At 37.8% G+C, this 20,780-nt stretch overlaps 1 protein-coding gene across 2 annotated transcripts in view; it reads right to left on the bottom strand.

Annotated features, from left to right (window-relative positions):
* LOC139108865 (metabotropic glutamate receptor 8) overlaps nt 1-20,780 on the bottom strand; it is a 59,912-nt gene that overhangs the window by 37,662 nt on the left and 1,470 nt on the right. For both annotated transcript variants that reach the window (XM_070667505.1, XM_070667506.1), the window contains exon 2: nt 555-752. In XM_070667505.1, coding sequence (XP_070523606.1) covers nt 555-704 — 150 coding nt within the window. In that variant the 5' untranslated portion in view covers nt 705-752. The remainder of the gene's footprint in view (nt 1-554; nt 753-20,780) is intronic.

Genomic DNA, 20,780 nt, shown 5'->3' with positions numbered 1-20,780 from the left:
CAAAGTCGAGATGTATACACATTGATCCGCTACAAGCACGGTCCAACATAAAAGAAGCTGCGTACTAATTCAATCTTTACGTACGAAAGATTACATATAACTTTACTCGTGGAAATAAAATTGTAAAAATAACCACCGTATATTTGTAAGGGTTTGATTAACAAGGACTATACATTTTGGAAATCACATGCTTTTAATAAAAGCTAAAATTCGCTTCGCTAAATTAAAGTTTCTTAAGGAATTTCTCGCAAAATGTGGCCAATAAAATGTTAATTTAACTTGAAGGATAAAACTTATTAGCGAATAGCATTATAAATGAATAGTAAAAGTATATGTCTTATTCAGTTGTAAACTTAATATTAATTTTATTTGTAGTTAAATCATCAAGATATTTAGCATAAAAAGATATAATTAATCGAACTAACGTTAGATAGGTTTTATTGTTAATCAAATCTGAACTTCTGCTGAGGAAAACTCAATTCCAGAAGTTATCGAGTTAATCTATAGGTTAGCGCTATTAATACTTTCTGCGTGCAAAAGTTGGAGAAAGTTACCTGTTCGTGCATCGGAAAGATCCCACCGAGGATAATATCACCGCCGATACGTATCAGCTTCGAGCCGTCCTCTCCTCTTTTTTTTATGATATAACATTCGCTTGTAATCAGGAAGCACCACATCCACGGTAGGATCGTATGTAAATTCATCTTGGTCGCGAAAGATGAATTATTCTAGTTCTTGCAGTTGACACTTTCCTAAAACACAAAAGAAACACATTTATGTTATTTTACATGAAAGTAGCATTAGCGGTATTTTCTTATCATTTTATATTAGATACCACTGATATATCGTAAATTTTGCACGACTGATTATATGATAAAGCAACATAAAAATGCCAAAAACATGATGGACTCGGAAAATATTTCTAATATTTATTTTTCTCGAGAAATGGACAATATTAACATAGTATTGCATTTTGATTTTACTTTAGTTGATTAGAATGAAATTGGTGGCATACCATAAATACATATGTTTGCACAGTTTGAATTTCCTTCGCGTAGGTACCTCTCATAATAATGTAATATATTATCATTGTGTAATGCATGTAAGAATTACTTCCAAGTGGCTATATATATCGAGGCATTGGAACGAAAATCGTGATACACAGCATCATACGCAATTCTGTGAGCGCTGAAAATATGAATTTATAGCGAAAACAGATAGATCGTACGTGCAAAATATTTACAAAGATATAAATATATATATATATATGCTCCTCTTCTCTCTATCTTGAACTCTTGCACTCAAGTCACGTTTTCTAAATTTATGACAGAGTTTCTTTTCGATAATAAATCTCCGTCCGCATCATATTAAACTTTCACGTTCAAAGATAGAATCTTTTACTCCGTCGTAACCTTTTTTTTGAATTATCAAGATATAAGTTGTTGCTGCAGAAAGTAACTTTAAACTATTCATATTTTTTAAACTTGTTCAATGGATAATCATGCAATATTATACGAAATTTTATTTAAATTAGTTAGACTTCTTTTTTTTTTCTTGATTAGAGTTCTTTTTTGTTCCCGTGGGGAAGTTACTTTATTACATTTTCAGTAAGCATCAATTTTTATTTCTGTTATGATTCTTTGTATCACGATCGACCACATTCGAGGGTATAATGCTGAGCACTCCACACCTCGACTGAGATTGAATAGCATTGTATCGAACATACCAGAATTTAGGGAACCATTCCAGTGGTTCTAGAAGAGTTTCGTCAATGTAGAGCACCAATACGATCTGTGCCAATAATCACCGTGTAATTCCACGTTCCATTGGCGCATAGTCTTTTATTGGAATTTTCGACTTTTTCAACTTCATTACTAAGTGCATGTTAAAAGAGATAAAGTAATACGCTTTTCCTATTGTTATCTTATCTTGCGAAAACTCGCGAAAGTTTTCCTTTTCATTATTGTTCTATTCTAATAAAGATTATCGTACTTGGTAAGCGAACAAAGAAAGAATGACGTAAAGATGAATTGAACACTCATTATTTTAAACTTATAAACTGACAGAGAAAGAGTGAAAGAAAAAAAAAATCTGTAAAAGATTAAAGCTGACTTTATAATTTAGCTTGCAATTAGGAATTATGAATGTGCCAACTGCGGTCACTCGAATAATTTAGCTTTCGTTGCCAAGATAAACTTACATATTCCGTCATAAAGTACTTCATGTGATGTTTCCCCAATTAGGAGCAGAATGACCAAACTTTCTTCGTTTTCGCGGAGCAAGTTAATTGCAATAATATAAACAAAGTTTGATTTTAAAATTGTAAAATTTTAGATAATTTAATGCTTCGGTGGAACTTGTTTGAGGCACGAATTCAATTTTAAGCGCGTCAGAAGTACCTCAATTTTCTTTTAGTAGTAATGCATCTTGTTCACATGTAACTCAATGAAAGGGGAAGCTTTTTATTGACAATGGTCGCTTTAGAAATAGTATGTTTCACGTCTTTGATTCGATTCGCGAATACCTGCCGAAAAGTGCCCCTCAGAGAATGCTACGGAAGGTAGCCACTCAAGCAAAGATATCGTTTTACTCGAGCAGAAAAGCTAGCTCGAAATAATATGGCTATCTCTAGAAACCAGACGAAAAAGGGAATTCACACTAGATAAAAGAGAGCAACGCAAAGATATGTAACCAAAGTTGAATGCTGGATAAAAAGTGATTGATCGCACCCTAGGCATCACTCGCTTACGATTAAACGCGAATTGATTGTGTAAAATTGTAAAGTAATGAGCTTTGAAAAGAGAGAAACACTCGGGATCTGAATTTAAAATTTAATATCGCAATTAATGATTTTATATTCTATCTGTTATTAAAATAATTAGTTTCGGTACAGCAGTTTTCTCTCCCGTAAACACGAAAATCATGTTGTATATATTATAGATTGACGGTCCTTTTTTTAGATTCGTTATCAAGATACCTGATATTTCCAATTAACAAACACACACATACGCGTACACGCGAAAAATAAAAAAAGGTCGATAAATCGTTATTTATGAAAACTATTAAAAATATTGAACATGTCAGATTCACAATCAGGGCTTGCATATCAAAGAAGGGATAAAAATAGACGAGCGTTTTTTTACGAAAGCATAAACAGTTTTACGTAAAATATAAATTATTAAAGTCCCCTCTGACAAATCGCTTTAAAAGCAAAATCCGGTGCTTCCTTTCTTCTCGGCGCGTAGATGATAATATCAAAGAACCGATGTATCAGGGAAAATGGGAAAACGGTCTAAATAATTTGTTCAATTTAAATATTGATTCGCGTTAATTCTTTAATTAAACCCGAGAGAATAGAATTTATGTAGGAACGGAATTTGTCTGTTTAAAGTAGTTTAATTAGCCGCCTCTCATTGATAATTTCATCCAACAACTTCCTCGCTCTTTTAATATCGTTGGTACTAATTATGTATCTTTTTCGTAATATCTGAATTATTTATCGCTACGGGGGAACTCCGGGGGTGAAGTATCGCTAGGGTTCGCGTAAAAGTTCAATTGCAAATGTTATTTATTTTCTCGCTAAACATTACGTGATGTATAAATTATTTATCTGATCAACGAATATACCGCGACGTATCCGCAGACTTGTAGATTTCGTGATAAATTGAAGTGGAGTGTTCGGTGTACGAATTTTGTTAGGGCGCATTGAACTACGTAAACTGTAAAGGTAGCGGGCGAGATAAATAAACAAAGAGCCGGGCCGGTCCATTGTTTCGCACTATTTCGCCGTACGACCGCCGGTGAATTCCTTTGCTTGGCAGCCGAGCGGTACTCGGTTAGCGTAGAAAATGATAAAATAAAAGCCGAGATTTACTGGAAAGACCGTATAGCTGAATCGCGAAAGCAGATGCGGTATGGATATCAAAAGTCTATCAATAACTTTCGCGTTAAAGTCAAATAAATGCATTAGGATGTATGGAAGATAGATAAATGCATTCGAAAACGGAATCTGAAGTTCCCTGATAAACGATCGAAGCGGATGGAAATGGAAAGTTAAAAGGTGGCAATCGCGTAGCTCTTGAAATCGAGCAATTTGTCACCGTCATGGTAGCTCGATGAAATTTCTTGGGAGGCGCATAATTTTTCATACTACCGTACGTCCGAGAAAATCTGATGGCGATTACCGTGGAGGTAATCGAAAAAAATCAGCGGCAAAGAAGATAGAAATCATCGGCAATTTTTCAAAGTTTAAGATTTCCGTCTCGGAATCTAATTTAGATGTTATCTTTTTGACTTTGTTCTTTTTTTTTTTTATTCTTTTTAACGTGTAATACTACTCGCGCGTCTTATTTTCGTGTACTCGGGGAAAACCCAAAGGAGGAAAGAAAATGCGAGAAGAAAGGAAACGTGTGATGCGTGTGATATTGAGAGAGAAAAATCTATTCGCTGTAGGTAATGAAAGAATATATCGGATTTACGTTATATGTAACATCATAACGCGAGGCTAAGGGTGGGAACGAACTTCTTTATAACGTGTTATGCATAACGCATACGAAAATAAATCAGTCGAACGATTTTTCATTTTTATCTCGACGGCGGGGAACAAAGATCTGATTAGATTTATTTTGCATTATGCGTTATGCAAAAGTCACGATCTAAATTACATGAAAGTATCGCGAGCGTCGGGTCTTCCGGATTCTACGAAACTTGCGGTAATTGATAATTTTACATAAAAATAAAAAAGAGAAAACAAATTTCCAAGGAAATTCTACGTAATATATTTATATTTATTATTCGAGAACCGATCGAGACGAAACGCATTTATAATGCACACGCGACGTAAGTTGATATGGGGGGATAAAACGGATAAAGGTCGACTTTATGCAGATGTTTTAAGATTCAATAAATCCGCGTTACGCAGTAAATCGTGGAGGTAATAAAAATTTATGCCATCCTTTTCGAATTTGCGTGAAAAATTTATCGGGACACGTGGCTGCCGAAGTTAACGTGGGAGTTTGAAGTAGCGTTTCGATTATGACGTGTAATAAGTAGCACTCACTCTCGCGTAACGTTAAGCCGTTGCCGGCGGCATCCCCTGATCTTAATAGCTCCTTTCGAGCGGGATATGCATACACGCCGCATTAGGATATCCCGAAGCTAATTATCTAGAATTTATGCGATAGCGGCGGCGCATTTGACACGCGAGACACAAAGGCGAATGCAAGTGCGACGCGCATCAACCGTGAATGCGAACGCGAGCGATGTTGGAGTAAAGTTAAACGAGCGTAAAAGCGATTACGCGAAAATACCAGAGAATCGAAAGGTGAAGATAGATTGTTGGAGTGGACGGACCCGCCATAACGGGATTCGATCATTTTATTCGCTGTTGTGGAAAAATACGGAAAAATTCTATAGCCCGCGAGACAAAAGGCCGGGCACACTTCTCGTCGAGTTTCCCGCACGTTCCAATCCATCCGGCGAGAATTAATTCGCGGTACGAATCGCTGCCGGGATTTTCTATATCGAGATCACGATCGGTGTTTGCGGAAAGAATTGCCCTGGTAATAATGTAGCGTCTTCGCTACGAGGGCTATTTATTTTGAGAAATGCGTAAACGTGTATCCTTCCTCTCTCCCCGTTAAAGCGTAACGATTTAAAGATTCCTGCCACGAGTTTGGTGATCGGAAACGATTGTTTTAACGTTCGAAAGAAAATGTCCATCGGATAAAGTTTAAACAGCTGCAGTGTCAGCGCCGGCGGAATACCAATGAATTTCAAACGAAATATTATCAGAATTGCATCGTGCGCTTTATTTTAACGGAACCTTCGCGATTTATATTCCAAATTTAATTTCCCATTATCTTTTTCAATAGCGCGTCGAGACAGTCGATTACGAGCGCGGGCGCGAATAATGTGTATAAATTGAAAAATAAGATATACTTGGCCAATTTCCTTTTAAATTTTAAACGACTGAATTGTGGGTTATCGACGCCTTTCGACATTGACGCCGCGGATAACGAAAAAAAAGGAAAAGAAAAAAAAAAAAAAGAGGTACGCGGAAAATCGATGTGACATTATTTCCGATGTGTTTTACCTTCCGTCTTTTACATCACGTTCCTCGCGCACGTCTCATATCTCTTTTCCTTTTATTTTGCACTCAACTCACCGTCTTCCTTCCTTTTAACTTTTATCCGCATCTCTTCCCATTTTACTTTTTTTCTTTATGCTTCTCGGCCTCCGGTAACCAACCCTCAGATATTAAACCTGATCCAGAAAGAGCCCGAGCGCGGCTTTCATCTCGCGTACGAAGCTGGGTCTCGTCTCGTATTCGATGACGTCTCGTCTGGTAATTCAAGGTAGATTTTGCGATCGCGAAATCCGACATTTCGCGACGACTGCGAAAATGTTGCGACGGATAATCACACGGCATTCCCGCCTCTTTCACCTCTAATTATCCGTGGCTTTAATGAGAGTGCATTCCCGTTCCGCTTTGCAAAAATTGTTTCCGTATAATTTGCGATGCCTATTTGTTTATGTTCATAAACCGGGTACACGTTTCGCATACTCGATCGAATTTAATTTATTCCTCCAACATTTCAAGCTCAAAAATCATCTTCTTCCGTTTCCTCCGCGGAATCTATTTTATTTCTAATTTTTTAATCTTTACTACGAGCAGTCATTAATTTTTGATTTTGAAAAAAAAAAAAAAAAAACTGAGATTGAGCGCCGACCAAAGTTGGTTGACCCGAAAAGAAGAGGGAAAGCTGATTTAATTAGTTTTTAATTAAACCATCACGCGGCGAGACGTAGAGATGTCAGAGAATAATTAGAACACATATTTCATTCATCGCTATCGGCGATTTGTTTGCAAAATTTATAACAATCTTATAAATTATAGATATCATTAATTGAAAAATCCTGGGGGATATTTTTTTAATTAATATTAATTTTGTACACGTAAAAATATTTAAAAATCTTTGAACTGCAAATATAATTTAATTTCTATTCCCGTATGAAGAATAATTTAATTTTTTAATTTTTCGAAGACAATTTAGACTGTTAACATTAAGTTTATTTATTTCGAAGATATAGGCAAAGTTATCGCGTGCAAGGGTTATAACTTACGCATCTTTAATACGTGTTAACTTCCCATTAAAACACGGTGTATTTAAGAGGACAGAAGTGCACTTGGGAAAGAGCCAGCGAGCGCTAGCACGGCTCTTTCCATCGGTGAAAAAAAAAAAAAATGGGTTAATTAAGTGCATATTAGTGGATATCGTATACATCCTTGCAAACTCAAGCGGTTTGCAACACGTTAAGAGCATACCATTACTTTCCGCGAGCAAAACAACATCGCATTTTGCATAAACCTCATAACAGCGGGATATTAGTTTCTCGCGATTGTAGTTCCAGTCGTAACTGAAAAAGCAGTCGGGATTATATATTTTGTGACATTTAATCCTAGTATAATTTTCTTTAAAATTAAACTTTATGAGACGTTAAATAATATTGGGTATTTAATTCTTTGAAAAATTAAATTACAATTTTTTGCACTCGTTTTTTTTTTGTATTAATTCGGCGTTTTAATGGCCACGGCTTTGTGACTTAAAAAAAAATTGAAAGTAATTAATTGCTTGTACGTATAATAATGAAAAAATATAAATGCGATGTGTACGTGATATACGGTTTTAATTGAGTTTACGGGTTCGTTAACACGTATTGATATGCATTGTTACGTTCGATATGACTGGACAAACGTATAAAACGCAGCTTTTCATCAATTTTCATAAAATATTATTTCGCGTAAAGCAAAAATACAAACTGTGCTTTATAAAAAGTTCTATTATATCGGAATATCAAATATCGAAAATCGTATACAACTGTTGGATGCTATACACGTAGAGTTGAACATCTGTCGATTGAACTTTCCATCGCTCTAATATCGCGAACTTTCTCTACATGGAAGTGGAATGCCCTTTCCCGAGTAAGTTCTTCGAAGTTCTGGCCCAAAGGATTTTCTAGAAATGGTCTTTGAGAATTCAATGGAGAGCCGTAGTCGACTAGTGTAGATTTCCGAGATCACGACATATCGAAGAAATTCTCTTCCTCCGCGCCTTCGCTATCGCTGACACTAATTTTCGTCGTTCAAAGCTCGGAAAGACGAAGTAGCAAAAGCGTTACGAAATCGGAATTTACGGCTTGTAATAATTATTTATCTTTAAACGTTACGACTTTGATTAAACGCTGCAAAGTTCTGCGCAATGTAAAAAAAAAAAAAAAAAAGGGATTGTCACTCGGCAAACTTCTCTATCGCGGATCGAGTTGCGAAGGATATTTATGCACGCTTTATGACTGATGCTTAATGGGTTGAGAGTAAAGTTGCGGGTGGCATGGCCGATATATACAATATATATATATATATATATATAAAGTGCGAAGAAGAGAATATATACACTGCGCGAAGTTGAAAGAAGCCGCGGCCGGCGTCAGTTTGTTTAAGAATCATCGCCATGAAGACAAGGGATAATGTCAAAGACGACATTCTATACCTTTAGGGGGTTGTCGCCAGACAACTGAGCTCCTTCTATTTTCTAATGTAGAAGACGGGGCTGCGCGGCAGAAAGTAAACATTCGTTCCCATCTTCTTTACTTCCCTCTTCCAAGAAATCCAGTTTAACCCCTCCCGGGTTTAAACAAAACCGAAAGAAGTGCTATTTTCTGCCGCAGGCACGATTATAAGTTATATGAATGAATATTGTGAATGAAAATTGTGGGAGAAATTTTTGACGATAAAAATTTAACAAGTTTCAGCGGCATAAGTTAACGACATATAAATATATTCTACCAAGATTTTTATTTTATATTAAAGTCCTCGTAGTGCGAACTCACGAGGATTTTATTGTGGAGTTATTGAAAATATATTGATAAATAAAAACGTTACTTTAGAGCCACTAAGTTAGAAATATCAAAGTAAACTTATTTCAGGTAGAAAGTTCTCGGTATTATTGGATATTCCTTTAATAAAAGAAGAGCGGCATGAAAAAGACCTACCAAAAAGAGTACTTCGCCTAAGAATCGTTAGACATAACATTGATAATCGATAGCCATCCTCGGGGCCTTCAAAGCTTCATCTAAAGCTCATTATCCGTCAATTTCCTATTCGTTTACGCTGCCCGCTGCTTCCGCAAAGCGAAAAAGGTACAGGTACGGCACCGCGTATCGCGGATCGGAAATTACTGAAACATCAAATTCGCGTAAGGCTATTCATATCACCGTCCCATCTAACCCCGTTTCGCAGTATCCCTTTTCTCTGTTTATAAGCCCCGGCGTGATTCCTAATGGATTCCACGAGTTCTCGAGCGGTACTTACTCGCCATTAAATCCTGATGTGCGGTGGAATCTTAATTCTCTTTCTTTTCAAGCAAAGTGCTTGGAACAACTCTCCGAATAGAAGTGAACAAAGTGATTCGTTGAATTTCGCAATATTGATCACCTCGCTGCACCCCAGAGATACATCATCATAAATTTTAGAAAGCACTCGCGATATCTTGAAAAGTAACGTAGCCAAGATAAACGATGGAATATCATATCGAAGGGCAGACGTACAAAAAATAAAGAAAAAGAAAAAAAAAAAAAAAAAAAAAAAAAAGAAATCAATGCAGAGTGAGCGTAAAGAGAAAGGGGATTTTCTGATTTGTCGCAATAAACGTAAAGGCACAATAATAAAGCTGCCTGTTATCTTCCGGGATCTAAAAAGATTCCCAGATCCGCGAACGAAGCTTTCGCCTGTAATGCTGAATCGGCAAGATTCGCTATTGCGATATGAGGTCGTCGAGCCGACACATCGATCATAGCCGAGGGTCACTTTACGACTCTGAGCAATTCTCGGTTGGTGCGCACCGCCCGATTGCGAATCTCCATTTCCGCTTCCGATAGGAAGTAACTACTGGCACGAAAAAGCTTTTCGCCGAGAGATCGCGTTTAATCTATAACCATTTTCGATGTTGTATTATTTTACAATTAATTAGCATTAGACTCTCTAATTAAATCGCGTTTCTCATTTTACGTTGGATCGCAAAGTAATGAACTGTTGGATGAATCGCTGAATTAAAAGGGAATACTAATACCATGGGTTTTAAAGAATTAAAAATTCTTTTGATAATTTTAAATGAAAGACGAAAATGTGAATAAAAATTACCGACAGAAATAAAGAGATCAAGAAAAGCTGTATTTTATTTTTTTATTACTTTTTTTTCTTTTTTTTTTTTTTTTTTAAAGCACTTTTGGAAGTAACGTAGCTCTGCGGAAAATAATCGTATTTTAATTCTAAAAAAAAATAAAAAAGAAAAAAAAGAATTTTAAAGCTTGAAGCTTCTTTTGGACGCTTTTGTAAATTTTAATTATCTTCTTTTTTCCCCCTAAAACGGTACATGAAAAAAAATCTCGATTTCTTTTTAGCTTCTTTTCTACTACTTTTATACCACCGAAATCGTAGTAACTGGGTCAATAACTTACACGATCGGAATATTCAATCAAGAACGGTTGGGCTCGGGACATTAGTCGTATTGTATGAGGTCTGACATTCTAATCTACAGACGTGATGCAAGATTGGACCGTTCAGGATGATTTGTTACGTGTGTGCCCAACGTTGTCGTTATTGTCAAGCAGACCTGTCCGCAATTCCACATAGTCGAATGAGTAAGCACAATACTCGCGTTCCTTGCTCCGCGTTGTCTGTCGTGGATCGTCGAGGAACGTACGCCGAGGCGTATACAACTAACAGGAAAAACCAATTAGGATGGGCGCACCGGAACTTATAGTCAAGTGTTCTCTCAACAACCCCCGATACGAGCCCCGGTGCAATTTCTGCGAGTAATTTAAACCCCTTCCGGGCGAGTTCTTTCGCCAAGCGTCGTCGAACCTGGCAATCGACGTGATTAGATCAATGTATCAACACAGATTCTACAAATGTCACTCGAACGGCGAAATATTCAATTAATTGCTCGTGCTAATTATGGTTTAATTTCGATTCCGTAATTCTTCCACCTGCTTTGCATTTTCGTAATACGCGCAATATATCCGATAGTGTCTTTTTTTTAATTTACGTTCGGCTTGTTACGCTACGAGTTTTGTCAATTATTCGGACCGTTCCCAGGGGCGCGAAAGTGAAAGAAACTACGAGAAATGATACAGAGGGGAGGAGAGGGTATCATCTTTATGATTGCGCAGAGATGCGTTCGAGTGCGAGAAAATCCGAAGGTTTTCTTAACAGAAATGCGGAACGACGAGGCTTTATCGACGTTCTGGAATTGAAAACTCGAGGACAGGAAAGCGAGCGACTTCTCCGTGGAGATGCCTCTCGCACCTTTTTTCCAAGCGGATTACTTCGCGTCACGATCGATCGAACGCGGTCATCGAACGCGAAAAATACGCGCGTCACTTTTTTACATCGCGCGATTTGCAGTGGAAACTAAAGGAATACCTTATCACAACGAATTATCGGAGGTTTAATCAACGTTCGATTCTCTGGTTTGCTGGATGTACCAAATAAAATATCTACTGTAGAGTAATGAAAAATAACGGTAGAGGAATAGAGGAAAATAACAAGATATATAAATAGCTCTGAAACGTATCTTGAAAGCCTAATTTTTTTTTGCTGCGAAAAACAGATTTTTCCAAATAAAAGCCGTGGGAAGGAAACCACAAAGGCACAGTGCAGCGAGACGCTTGTCGCATTCTCGGCATTTGCATTTCGACCGCATACCGCAATATCCTCGTCGATATTCACGACGTGAGAGTCGCTCGTGCGTTCCGTTGATTTGGCCAAAATTGCACGAGGGTTGGCAAGGATAAACGAGGATGAAAGACGCGCTCCTCGTGGAGAGGAGGGAATTAGAAGCCCGATTGTACGCGGGTGCAAATATTCGAGAATACAAAAAAAAAAAAATTCTAGTATCTATTTAGCCACTGTCTAGAGCGAGCTATGTAGCGAGACGATTATTACTAACTAATAATGAGCCAGAAAAGCCAGATATCCAAACTGATCTACACGTTTTTTTCCGCCGTATTAATCTACTACGCCCGCTGACCTAGCTAACGCGAGCTCGACTTCCAAGTCCGCCGGCTGCTGCGCGCCGCGAGCACGTGCTTGTGTTTACATCGGCCGGCGATCATTCGCGCTTTTAATCATTCGAACGCGAGTAAGTTTCTGCGGTCTATTAATATCGCATTTTCGATTTTTGCAGTTTATAATCAATATGACAGAATTTAATATTAACAGCGCCGGCCTTCAATTAACCGTGTGCGATTAGACATCAGTGTTTAAAAAACGTGACGTCAATCGCTCGCTGATAATTATATAATAAAACCAAAGAAAATGTAGAGCTTAATATTAATTGCGTGTATAAATACGTACTTTTTTACACGCACGTATTTGTAATTAAAATCTAGCTTTATACTCACACATGCGCATACTAGATAGCCGTATGGATGCATTAATTGTCGGAGATAATAATTAGAATTTTTTTCTTTTTTTTTTTTTCTACCATAGAAGATTATTTTAGAAATATGGGGCAATATAACATTAACATGTAAATGAACATTCAACTTGAGCAAAGAGGACCGCGGGTAATATATGGACTACGATTTTTTCGCAGATAAACCGCGTATCGCCAAAAAGCACCTTTCAAGCGTCGAAAGATTTATTTATAGATCGAGCAGCAAAAATCCTCTTTCGCTCACATTAGTCTTCTTTCGTGTCATCCTGCACACAGGCTGTGTATTCTGAAGTAACGTAAGTCACTTAGCTTTAAAGCCCAATAAATTTGAAAGCGACACGAGCTTAACAAAGTTTGTATAATGTGCTTATCCCTATTAAAAAAATATATATATATATTGCTGACATTTTATTGTTATCCGATTATTAGCGTAAATTTTAATCATTATTATTCTTCCGCGTGTAACATACTTTTCTCCAAAACGCTTCATAAATTCATTCTTCTCGTAAAAGATTATTGATTAATCGCAGAAATTAATTCGCGTTAAAATAGTTTTATCTATCGAACATGTAATTAATTTTTGACACGTATAAAGCTCCGCTACCTGCGTGACACTTGCTTGCTTGTTAACGTTTGACTGAGGAATGCGGCGATCATGTTAAAGTCGCGTTTTGTTAACATATCTCGCCCGCTACCTGTACGCACTTTAACGCGCAACAGAAAAATTTACACGCCGAATATTATTCCGAATATTCGCTTTAATCTATCACGAATTTGTAACTGGTGGGCACGGTATTCGTTAATTAAATCAATCGTTTGTAATTTTCGTGATTATTCTAAACTATTTTAAAGAGATGATCGTAATTAATGTTCGAATTTAAATTACATTTAAAGAAACGAGAGGGGGTTTAAATTTTCATGTGAAATACGTACATACTTGCTCTGTCAGAAGTTAAAAAGATAATTTTGTAAAAATATTTTTCCCTTCTTTTTTTTCTTTTTAACAATGTATGGAATACATTAGAGGATATTTTGAGTATATTTAGATTCATGCATTTGTATATAAAATTACATAAAAATTCATGCACACATATTTTTTCAATATAAAGGAATAAAAATATAAACGCATGCATGCACGTACCATCTGGCTTAGAAAATACTGTTCCCAAGGCAGCGATCATATAATTTTACGCGAAAAGTTCTACTTTTAGTAATTCCACTTATCTGGATTCTACGTGAACTTTTCTACTTTTTACGGAGTAATTACGTATTAAAATGTACCGAAAAAAAAAAGGAAAAATAAATTTAAAGTGTTAAATGATATTTATATAATAATCTTATATGAAATCTAGAAATTTTTATAATTATTCGTTCTCAACGTCAAGCGTCGCTCGCCTGTATTAATAGTTTACATATCATGAAATAGGGAAAAGTTAAATAGACGGCGTCGTATTTTCCTGTATATCTACCTTTCTGCCAGTAAATTGCACGGCTAACTAGTTCACGGGAAAAATTTCACGTTTCCGCTTACATGATGGCTAGTCCACGTGAAATTTTTCGCTTTTCACGATTTCACCGTAGGGGAAAATTACGTAATCGAGGCCCTTCGCCGTCGAAAATAAACGAGCTACGCCTGTGACGTCACAATCTGCTTAATGACGATTGTCTGACGACGCGAGCGTTTCATCGCCGGAAAAAAAAAACAAAAAAAAACAAAAAATTTATGTACTCTGTTGCGTCGCAATATCCCACGCTCAGTAAAATCGGTAATTGAAAAATATAATTGTTTTTATTATATAATTTCACGTCTATGCTGCTGATCGAATTTACTTAGAGCTTAATCGGTTTAAACGTTATTGAGATTCGATAATCTAAAGGTCTCTCAATTCGTCGGCTCGCGTAAATTGAATGCAAACTTCGCTGGGCGCGAACTTTAGGCGCGAGACACCGGTGCGTCCCTTTGATAACGAAATCGCGTAAAAGGGCAGCGCAAATAAAATTTTTGAGCGCACGGGAAATTTAGTTTGCGACGTGGTACAGTGACGCGACCTTGATTAATTATTTGCCCGGTGCTTTTGTGAAATTCTCAGCGCGACGGGGCTGCATTATGTTGCACGAGCATCACCGGCGATTCTATTCGAGATAAATCAATTCTTTGTTCTCTTTTGGCCACTTGATGAACGAAATTTGAAACGTCCGTGATAAAAGGGAACGATCAACAGCGCAAATCAGGGGAATAAATTTCGACCGCAATTTAAATTGAGAATTGTCACTGGGCCGTCGGGCGCGCGAGAGCAAATCGGAAATTAATACGATGTTATAAAATAAATGACGGGGCGCCAAAGGATTACGATACCAGCGAAAACATTTATGAAAAAGACTTTGCGATCAATTCACCTCGTAATCGCACGGTTTTTATACAATTTCTATCGAGCCGTTCGTTTCATTTTACCGCGCGAACATCGCACTTTAATTTAATTTCAAGCATATTATTTTTAAGACTCCCAGTCAGTCAAAGTCTACGCTACGTTTGTGGAACATGAAATTCCGACGCGGGGCATTTCAATTGATCCGCGCGATTAAATAACCGTTCTTTAAGGGCGCTAAAAATGATCATCCCCTTGAGCCCCGTTCTTATTTTCTCGTCCCTTTACATAATAAGCGGCTTTAAAGTCCTAAAAACTATATCGACATCCGGGGGAGGGTTTCACTGAGGCGTGCCGAAGGATTAAGAGCTTTTGTCGAAACGTGGCCACTTTGATATGCATTGCCCTAAAGCGGGGCTGGATAGCCTGGCGGTTCCCGGAAACCTGAGACGAAATGCCATAATCGATATACCCCGGTCCCATTTTAGCCGGACGTGCAACTACGAGTTACGCGTTCCATATACCGTGCGGCCTGTTTGCGGAAATGCGGTGTAGACGCGCGATGCAACGTCCATGCAACTACATCTACTTAATCCACGTATAATTGGGGCGCACCTCGTCGTCCAAATAAACTGGCCCCTCCTCTTTAAACAACGCAATATTTCAACGCGGCCGAGGTATTTAAATAACGTTCGTATAAATACACTTTTACATTTGCGGCTTGAAAATTGGGCCTCGCCACCTGGTGCAATCGAGACATTTAAATTCATTACTTGGTTTTAGTTTAATTTATCACCGTACGTATAATAAATTAAATTCAGTCTATCGATTAACCCACGTGTTTTATAAATACTTGAACTTACGGATGGCAGTGGAAAATTGACTGATCGCTGTAAGCGCTAATAGCGAGAAAAACGTGCGCGTTGTTACAGATTCTGTAAACTTTACGGTTTAAAACGGGGAAGATTTATTTCGAGATTGAACAGCTCGGAGTGAGGGGGAAAAAGCGGTAATTAGCATCTATAAATTCGCAGGGCGCATTCAAGTATGCGCGTATACACGCTAACATGGAAACGAGCGCATACGCGAACTATCTCCCGAAATAACTTGCACCGAAGAGATAGAGAGCGGCGTGGAGTTTCTTTCGGTATACCTGTTTGCCGCGCGCTGCCGGCAGACGTACTTGTAATGTAACGCGACAGATAATAATGTAACGACACGAGTTTTGCCGTGTCCGCGTACGACGATCTCCGCGAAATTTATACAGTCGTCATACTCTGCTCGCATATCGCGCATCCAATTTGTTGCGTTGTCGCGCGGCCTTGTTTTCTTTCCCCGCGTTTCCCCCGCCAATTTAACGAAGATAATCGCGCCGCGTTGCATTAAACGCGGTAAAATTTTTCGCCGCCTTTGTCTTGGCGACGCGTTCAACAGAATTGTCGGGTAACACGAATTGCGCGCAGCGTAAATCCCGTTGATATTTTAATGTATGCTCTTCCCATTTATAAATTGGACTTTGATACCGGATTACGAGCCTTGGGCAGGGGGAGGGAGGGCCATTAAACCGATATGAATACTGATTGTTAAAGATAATAGTCAAATCATCATTGGCACAACGGTGAAATTATAATAGCCAATTATTGCTTACACATTAACTATGTATTAACCCGTGATGTAAATTTAATGTTCGCTAATTAGCCGCCGTGCAATATGTGCTCTCGGATAAGTCACGCCGGTCAACCGTATCGGCGGCTTTTCCACCCGTCGCGTTGAAATTCAACGATTTCGGATCCAACTTTCTTTTTTGCAACCGCTGCCTGAGTGCAGCTGTTAGCCACCTCCGTTTAAAAGGGAGAAAAAAAAAAAAACGGAGTAAAGCAGAAATATTCCGCACGTTAATATGCAAATTAGCGTGATGTATAAAAAGCGCAAAGGTAATTTAAAATGGGGGGGAGGAGATATTTCTTTTGTTTGCGACCGGCATAAATTTAAATTTTTTATCGACGAAAAATCGAGTCTCTCTGCCTCAACATTTGGTGAGAGAATCCCCATGTGACATGATAACTTACGTAATTTCCTACTTCATTGCGCCCTCATTTGCATCTTTCGTGCAATATACATATTTGTCATAATATATAATTAAATGTTTTGAATTTATTATGTAAAGCGATAATTACAATAATTATCTTAATGAATTCGGATTTATTACGAATTTTCAAAAATAGCAATAATGTAATAGGCTCGTAATAGCCTCTACATGGTTAATTTATTGAGAAACTTAATTTTGTAAAATAAAACAAGGTTTACATTAATTAAAATTATTATTTACGCTACGCAAAGTAATCTTAATAAAAATTTAATTTACCAAGTAAATAAGAAAAGTTTTACTACGATACGAGTTAAAAGATCATCTTGCTTCAGAATTAAAAAAAGACATAGGTTGAAGTTTGAAAAGTTATCTGCAAAGAGCGTAAAATGAATATCCCAAATATTTTTCGAGATATAATTTTTGTTAGCTTTGAAGAAAACTTGTGTAGATGAACGTTTTTCCGGAAAAAAAAAAAAAAGAAAAAATAGCACAGCGTTCTACACAATTGTCTCCTTCGGCTTTCATGTATTTTTAACACACACAGATAACAACAAATGGTTTTCTCTCTCCTCTGTGACTCTAAGCGTTATTTTCGAAGGTCCGACTCCAATTTTCAAGTAAACAAGCTCGAAAGCGTAGAACGTCTGAACTGATCGCATAGCAATATCGCATCTCGCAAACTTACATTTATTCGAAACTTTGTGCGATGAAGCGTGCAATAATTGATACACACGGCGAACCTTGTCATTGGGTCAAATGTAACGAAAATATGCAAGGAGCAGAATAAAATTTGAATTTTAATAAGCTAGGCGCGAAACGTTTGAGACGTCTAAAAGGAGTCGAATTGAGCGACGACGAAACACATTAAAATGAAATACAGGAATCTTGAAGAAATATATATTTAAAAAAAAAAAAAAGAACGTGTTGACGAGTGAAAATAATTTATTACATATTCGAATATTATTTAATGTACCGTCTCAAATTTTATTATTTTATTTTTTTTTAACTTCTGATATGCGAGTCTGTTCTAGCAAATATACAAGTTACAAAATTATTTCCGTTCCAAGGCATTATCATACCGCTAAGCTCAAACATGTGCCATTTCATTTATTTAGTCGTAAACTTGTTATAGTTCAATCTTTAATGAGGATTGCATTGGGAACTTTATTCCAGCTCAACTAATTTCGAACTGGCTCGGCTCGCGATTTTTAGAGCTAGCGAGGTAGGTCGTCGTACGAAGTTTTTAAATGAGATTAAAGTTAATTCGAACCAATCACCAAGTTCGCCGATAATCAGCCGTTCAAAAGTCCTCGGGAATTTTAGGGCCAAATTTTCAGAGTTTACGATCGCATTCAGGACGGAAAATGAAATAATGGTAAGGAATATCCTATTCATGTTAATCAGGAAAAGTTAATCGCCTCAGGCAGCCTCGGTTTCACATTGAATAAACATAGAATAAGTCCGCGTGGATGAAAAGAAAGGGGTGGAGGGATGATTTCTAGCCTTGTTTCTCTTTCTTTCTCACCGCTTCTTTTTTTTTTCTTTTTTTCTTCCTCCTTTTAACGTTATTATCCGCCCGTATGTTACATTTTTTATCTTATTATATTCGTTTATGTTAGCATTTCTACTGTCAATTGTATAGTTCAGCTATCTTTGTACTACATTAAAAAAAAATATATTTTCCTATAAAATAATCGAGAACAATAGTAGACGTCAACGGTTTCGAAACCGCAAATCGTTCTGATATATCGATTGCATCGCGAATGCTGTCAGTGGACAATGTCCGCAAATCTCATCCACGTAGCATAATCTGGATCTTCTCCTCGCAAAAGTTCTTTTGCGTCGAAGAAGCTCCATTTCCTCTTGTATATTATCGGAATAGCTTCCCGGTGGTTCCGTTTCTCGACCCTCCGGTCGATCCCTCACCCTGACGACGCGGCGCGCGTGTTCTTCCCACTCTTCCAGCCACCCTCCGAAATTTCAATGTCCGAATCGATATGTAACGACGCAATTAAGTCGGTAATCGTCAAATCGGTCAAGCCTCTTTTTTTTTTTCTTTCCCGTCTACCCTTTCGGACCGCGACATTTACGCGAAAAGTCAGAATCACCTCGGCAAATCCCAAACTCCGCGCAATCGAAATGTAATTACAATCCACGCCCTGCGAGAGGCGTGAATTCCTATTTAGCACTTAAAAAGAAAAAAAAAACTAACGACAAATATGCTCTATCTAAATGGGTCGATTTTTATTCAGATTTATGAAAATATATTTAAAAATATTCAATAAACAAGATTCCATAGGAAAACAAAAATGCACTTACCTGCGGGGGATAAAATATACGCAAGCCACACACGTCGGCGTCAACGATAAGATAATCTTTTGCTTATTAATAATAAATATAAATCGAAATAAGTAGAAAGAAAAATTAACGTCAAACTTTTGCTAACCTATTATGTAACTCGGCACTCGGCCGTTTATTTAACCGCAGCTAGCAGGAAACGTACGATTCCTGAAGGTGGCCTACATTTCTCGCGTATTGCGTAAAGTAAATTCCCCTTTAAGACGTGAGCTTCCGGTTTCTCCATCTCGATGAATTATGCCCGTCTTCGTGAGGCACCTAAATTATAGGCCGCTTGCCTGGTAGGCGCCGAAACTTTGCAACCTCCCCGGCTCGATCGCAGTTGTTTCAATTACATTTTCCAGCAGTTGCCACAACTATTAACGTGAGGTCGAAGCCGGGGCCATTATCAATTTCCCCGAGACGTTCTCTCGTCGAATATCGTGCCGCTTGGCACTAAATAGGCGCCTGTCACCGCACATTCGGCTGCGACGTCTCGTTTTGTGCATTAAGAAAGGACACACACGCTTTGCATGCAATAGCTGAGATTCGCGACAAACTGAATTACATGCTGACGAAGGTTCTAAAATTAGTAAACAGCGCTAACGAACAACGCGGCCGGTGCTCGTTGTAAGCAAGGAACAGCCCTCGATAGAGTTTTATTTGCACTGAGCGTTTGTTATCTTAACTCGACTGTGAATTTCAATTCAATTCCCCCGTTTTGATATCGCACTACTAAGTTAGGTGGATGTTAAAAAATGTATAAAAAAGAAAAAAAAAATATATATATATAAATAAATAAAAAAAAAAAAAAAACAACTCACCCGGGCTTCGAAAATTGGAAGTCCCTCTGGTGTGTTGCGATTGATAAAATTTTTAGAGGGAACAAAACGTTAGCGAGCGGTCCTTTGCAATGCGATGCTTTCCCATGTAATCGATATCCCGCAATATCTTACCGCTTATCGATGGTTTTTCGATAAGTAAAATTTTTCTCTGCTTGTAGCTGATCCACTTTTGTGTTTTACCCGCGATCTATTCGGTAGCGAGGATATTACTGACGCACGTCTGCCGAGATCGCATTTGCGTCGAAGTGAATTACGAAAATAAGATACGCTGGTTTCCTGGGAAACCTCATCAGACCGAATATTACGCGGCGCAATTTGAGTTGTTAAAAATTTCGCAGATTTGCGAGAGCTACGTAGAGACATTATTTATTACTTCAAGCCGTAATTATACCGTGAAAGTCGCGGGAGCAATTTTTATTACCCTCCCCAAAGACGACGATAGCCACGCACCGTCGGAAGTCGTGTATTGTGAATTTGTCTAGGAAGAAAAAGAAAAGGGGGAAAAAAAAAAGATAAAATAGAAAAAAAAATTGGCGGACCAGAGAATCTAATAATTAATACATCAGGCACTTCGGAACCGTCGCCGATGCGTGCTACAAAACGGGAAACAAGTAGTACAGCCTCCCTTTCTAGCCGCAGCAGGCGG

This window comes from Cardiocondyla obscurior, linkage group LG16 (genome assembly GCF_019399895.1).
Source record: "Cardiocondyla obscurior isolate alpha-2009 linkage group LG16, Cobs3.1, whole genome shotgun sequence".
Taxonomy (NCBI): domain Eukaryota; kingdom Metazoa; phylum Arthropoda; class Insecta; order Hymenoptera; family Formicidae; genus Cardiocondyla; species Cardiocondyla obscurior.
This window is presented reverse-complemented; position numbering and strand designations above follow the sequence as displayed.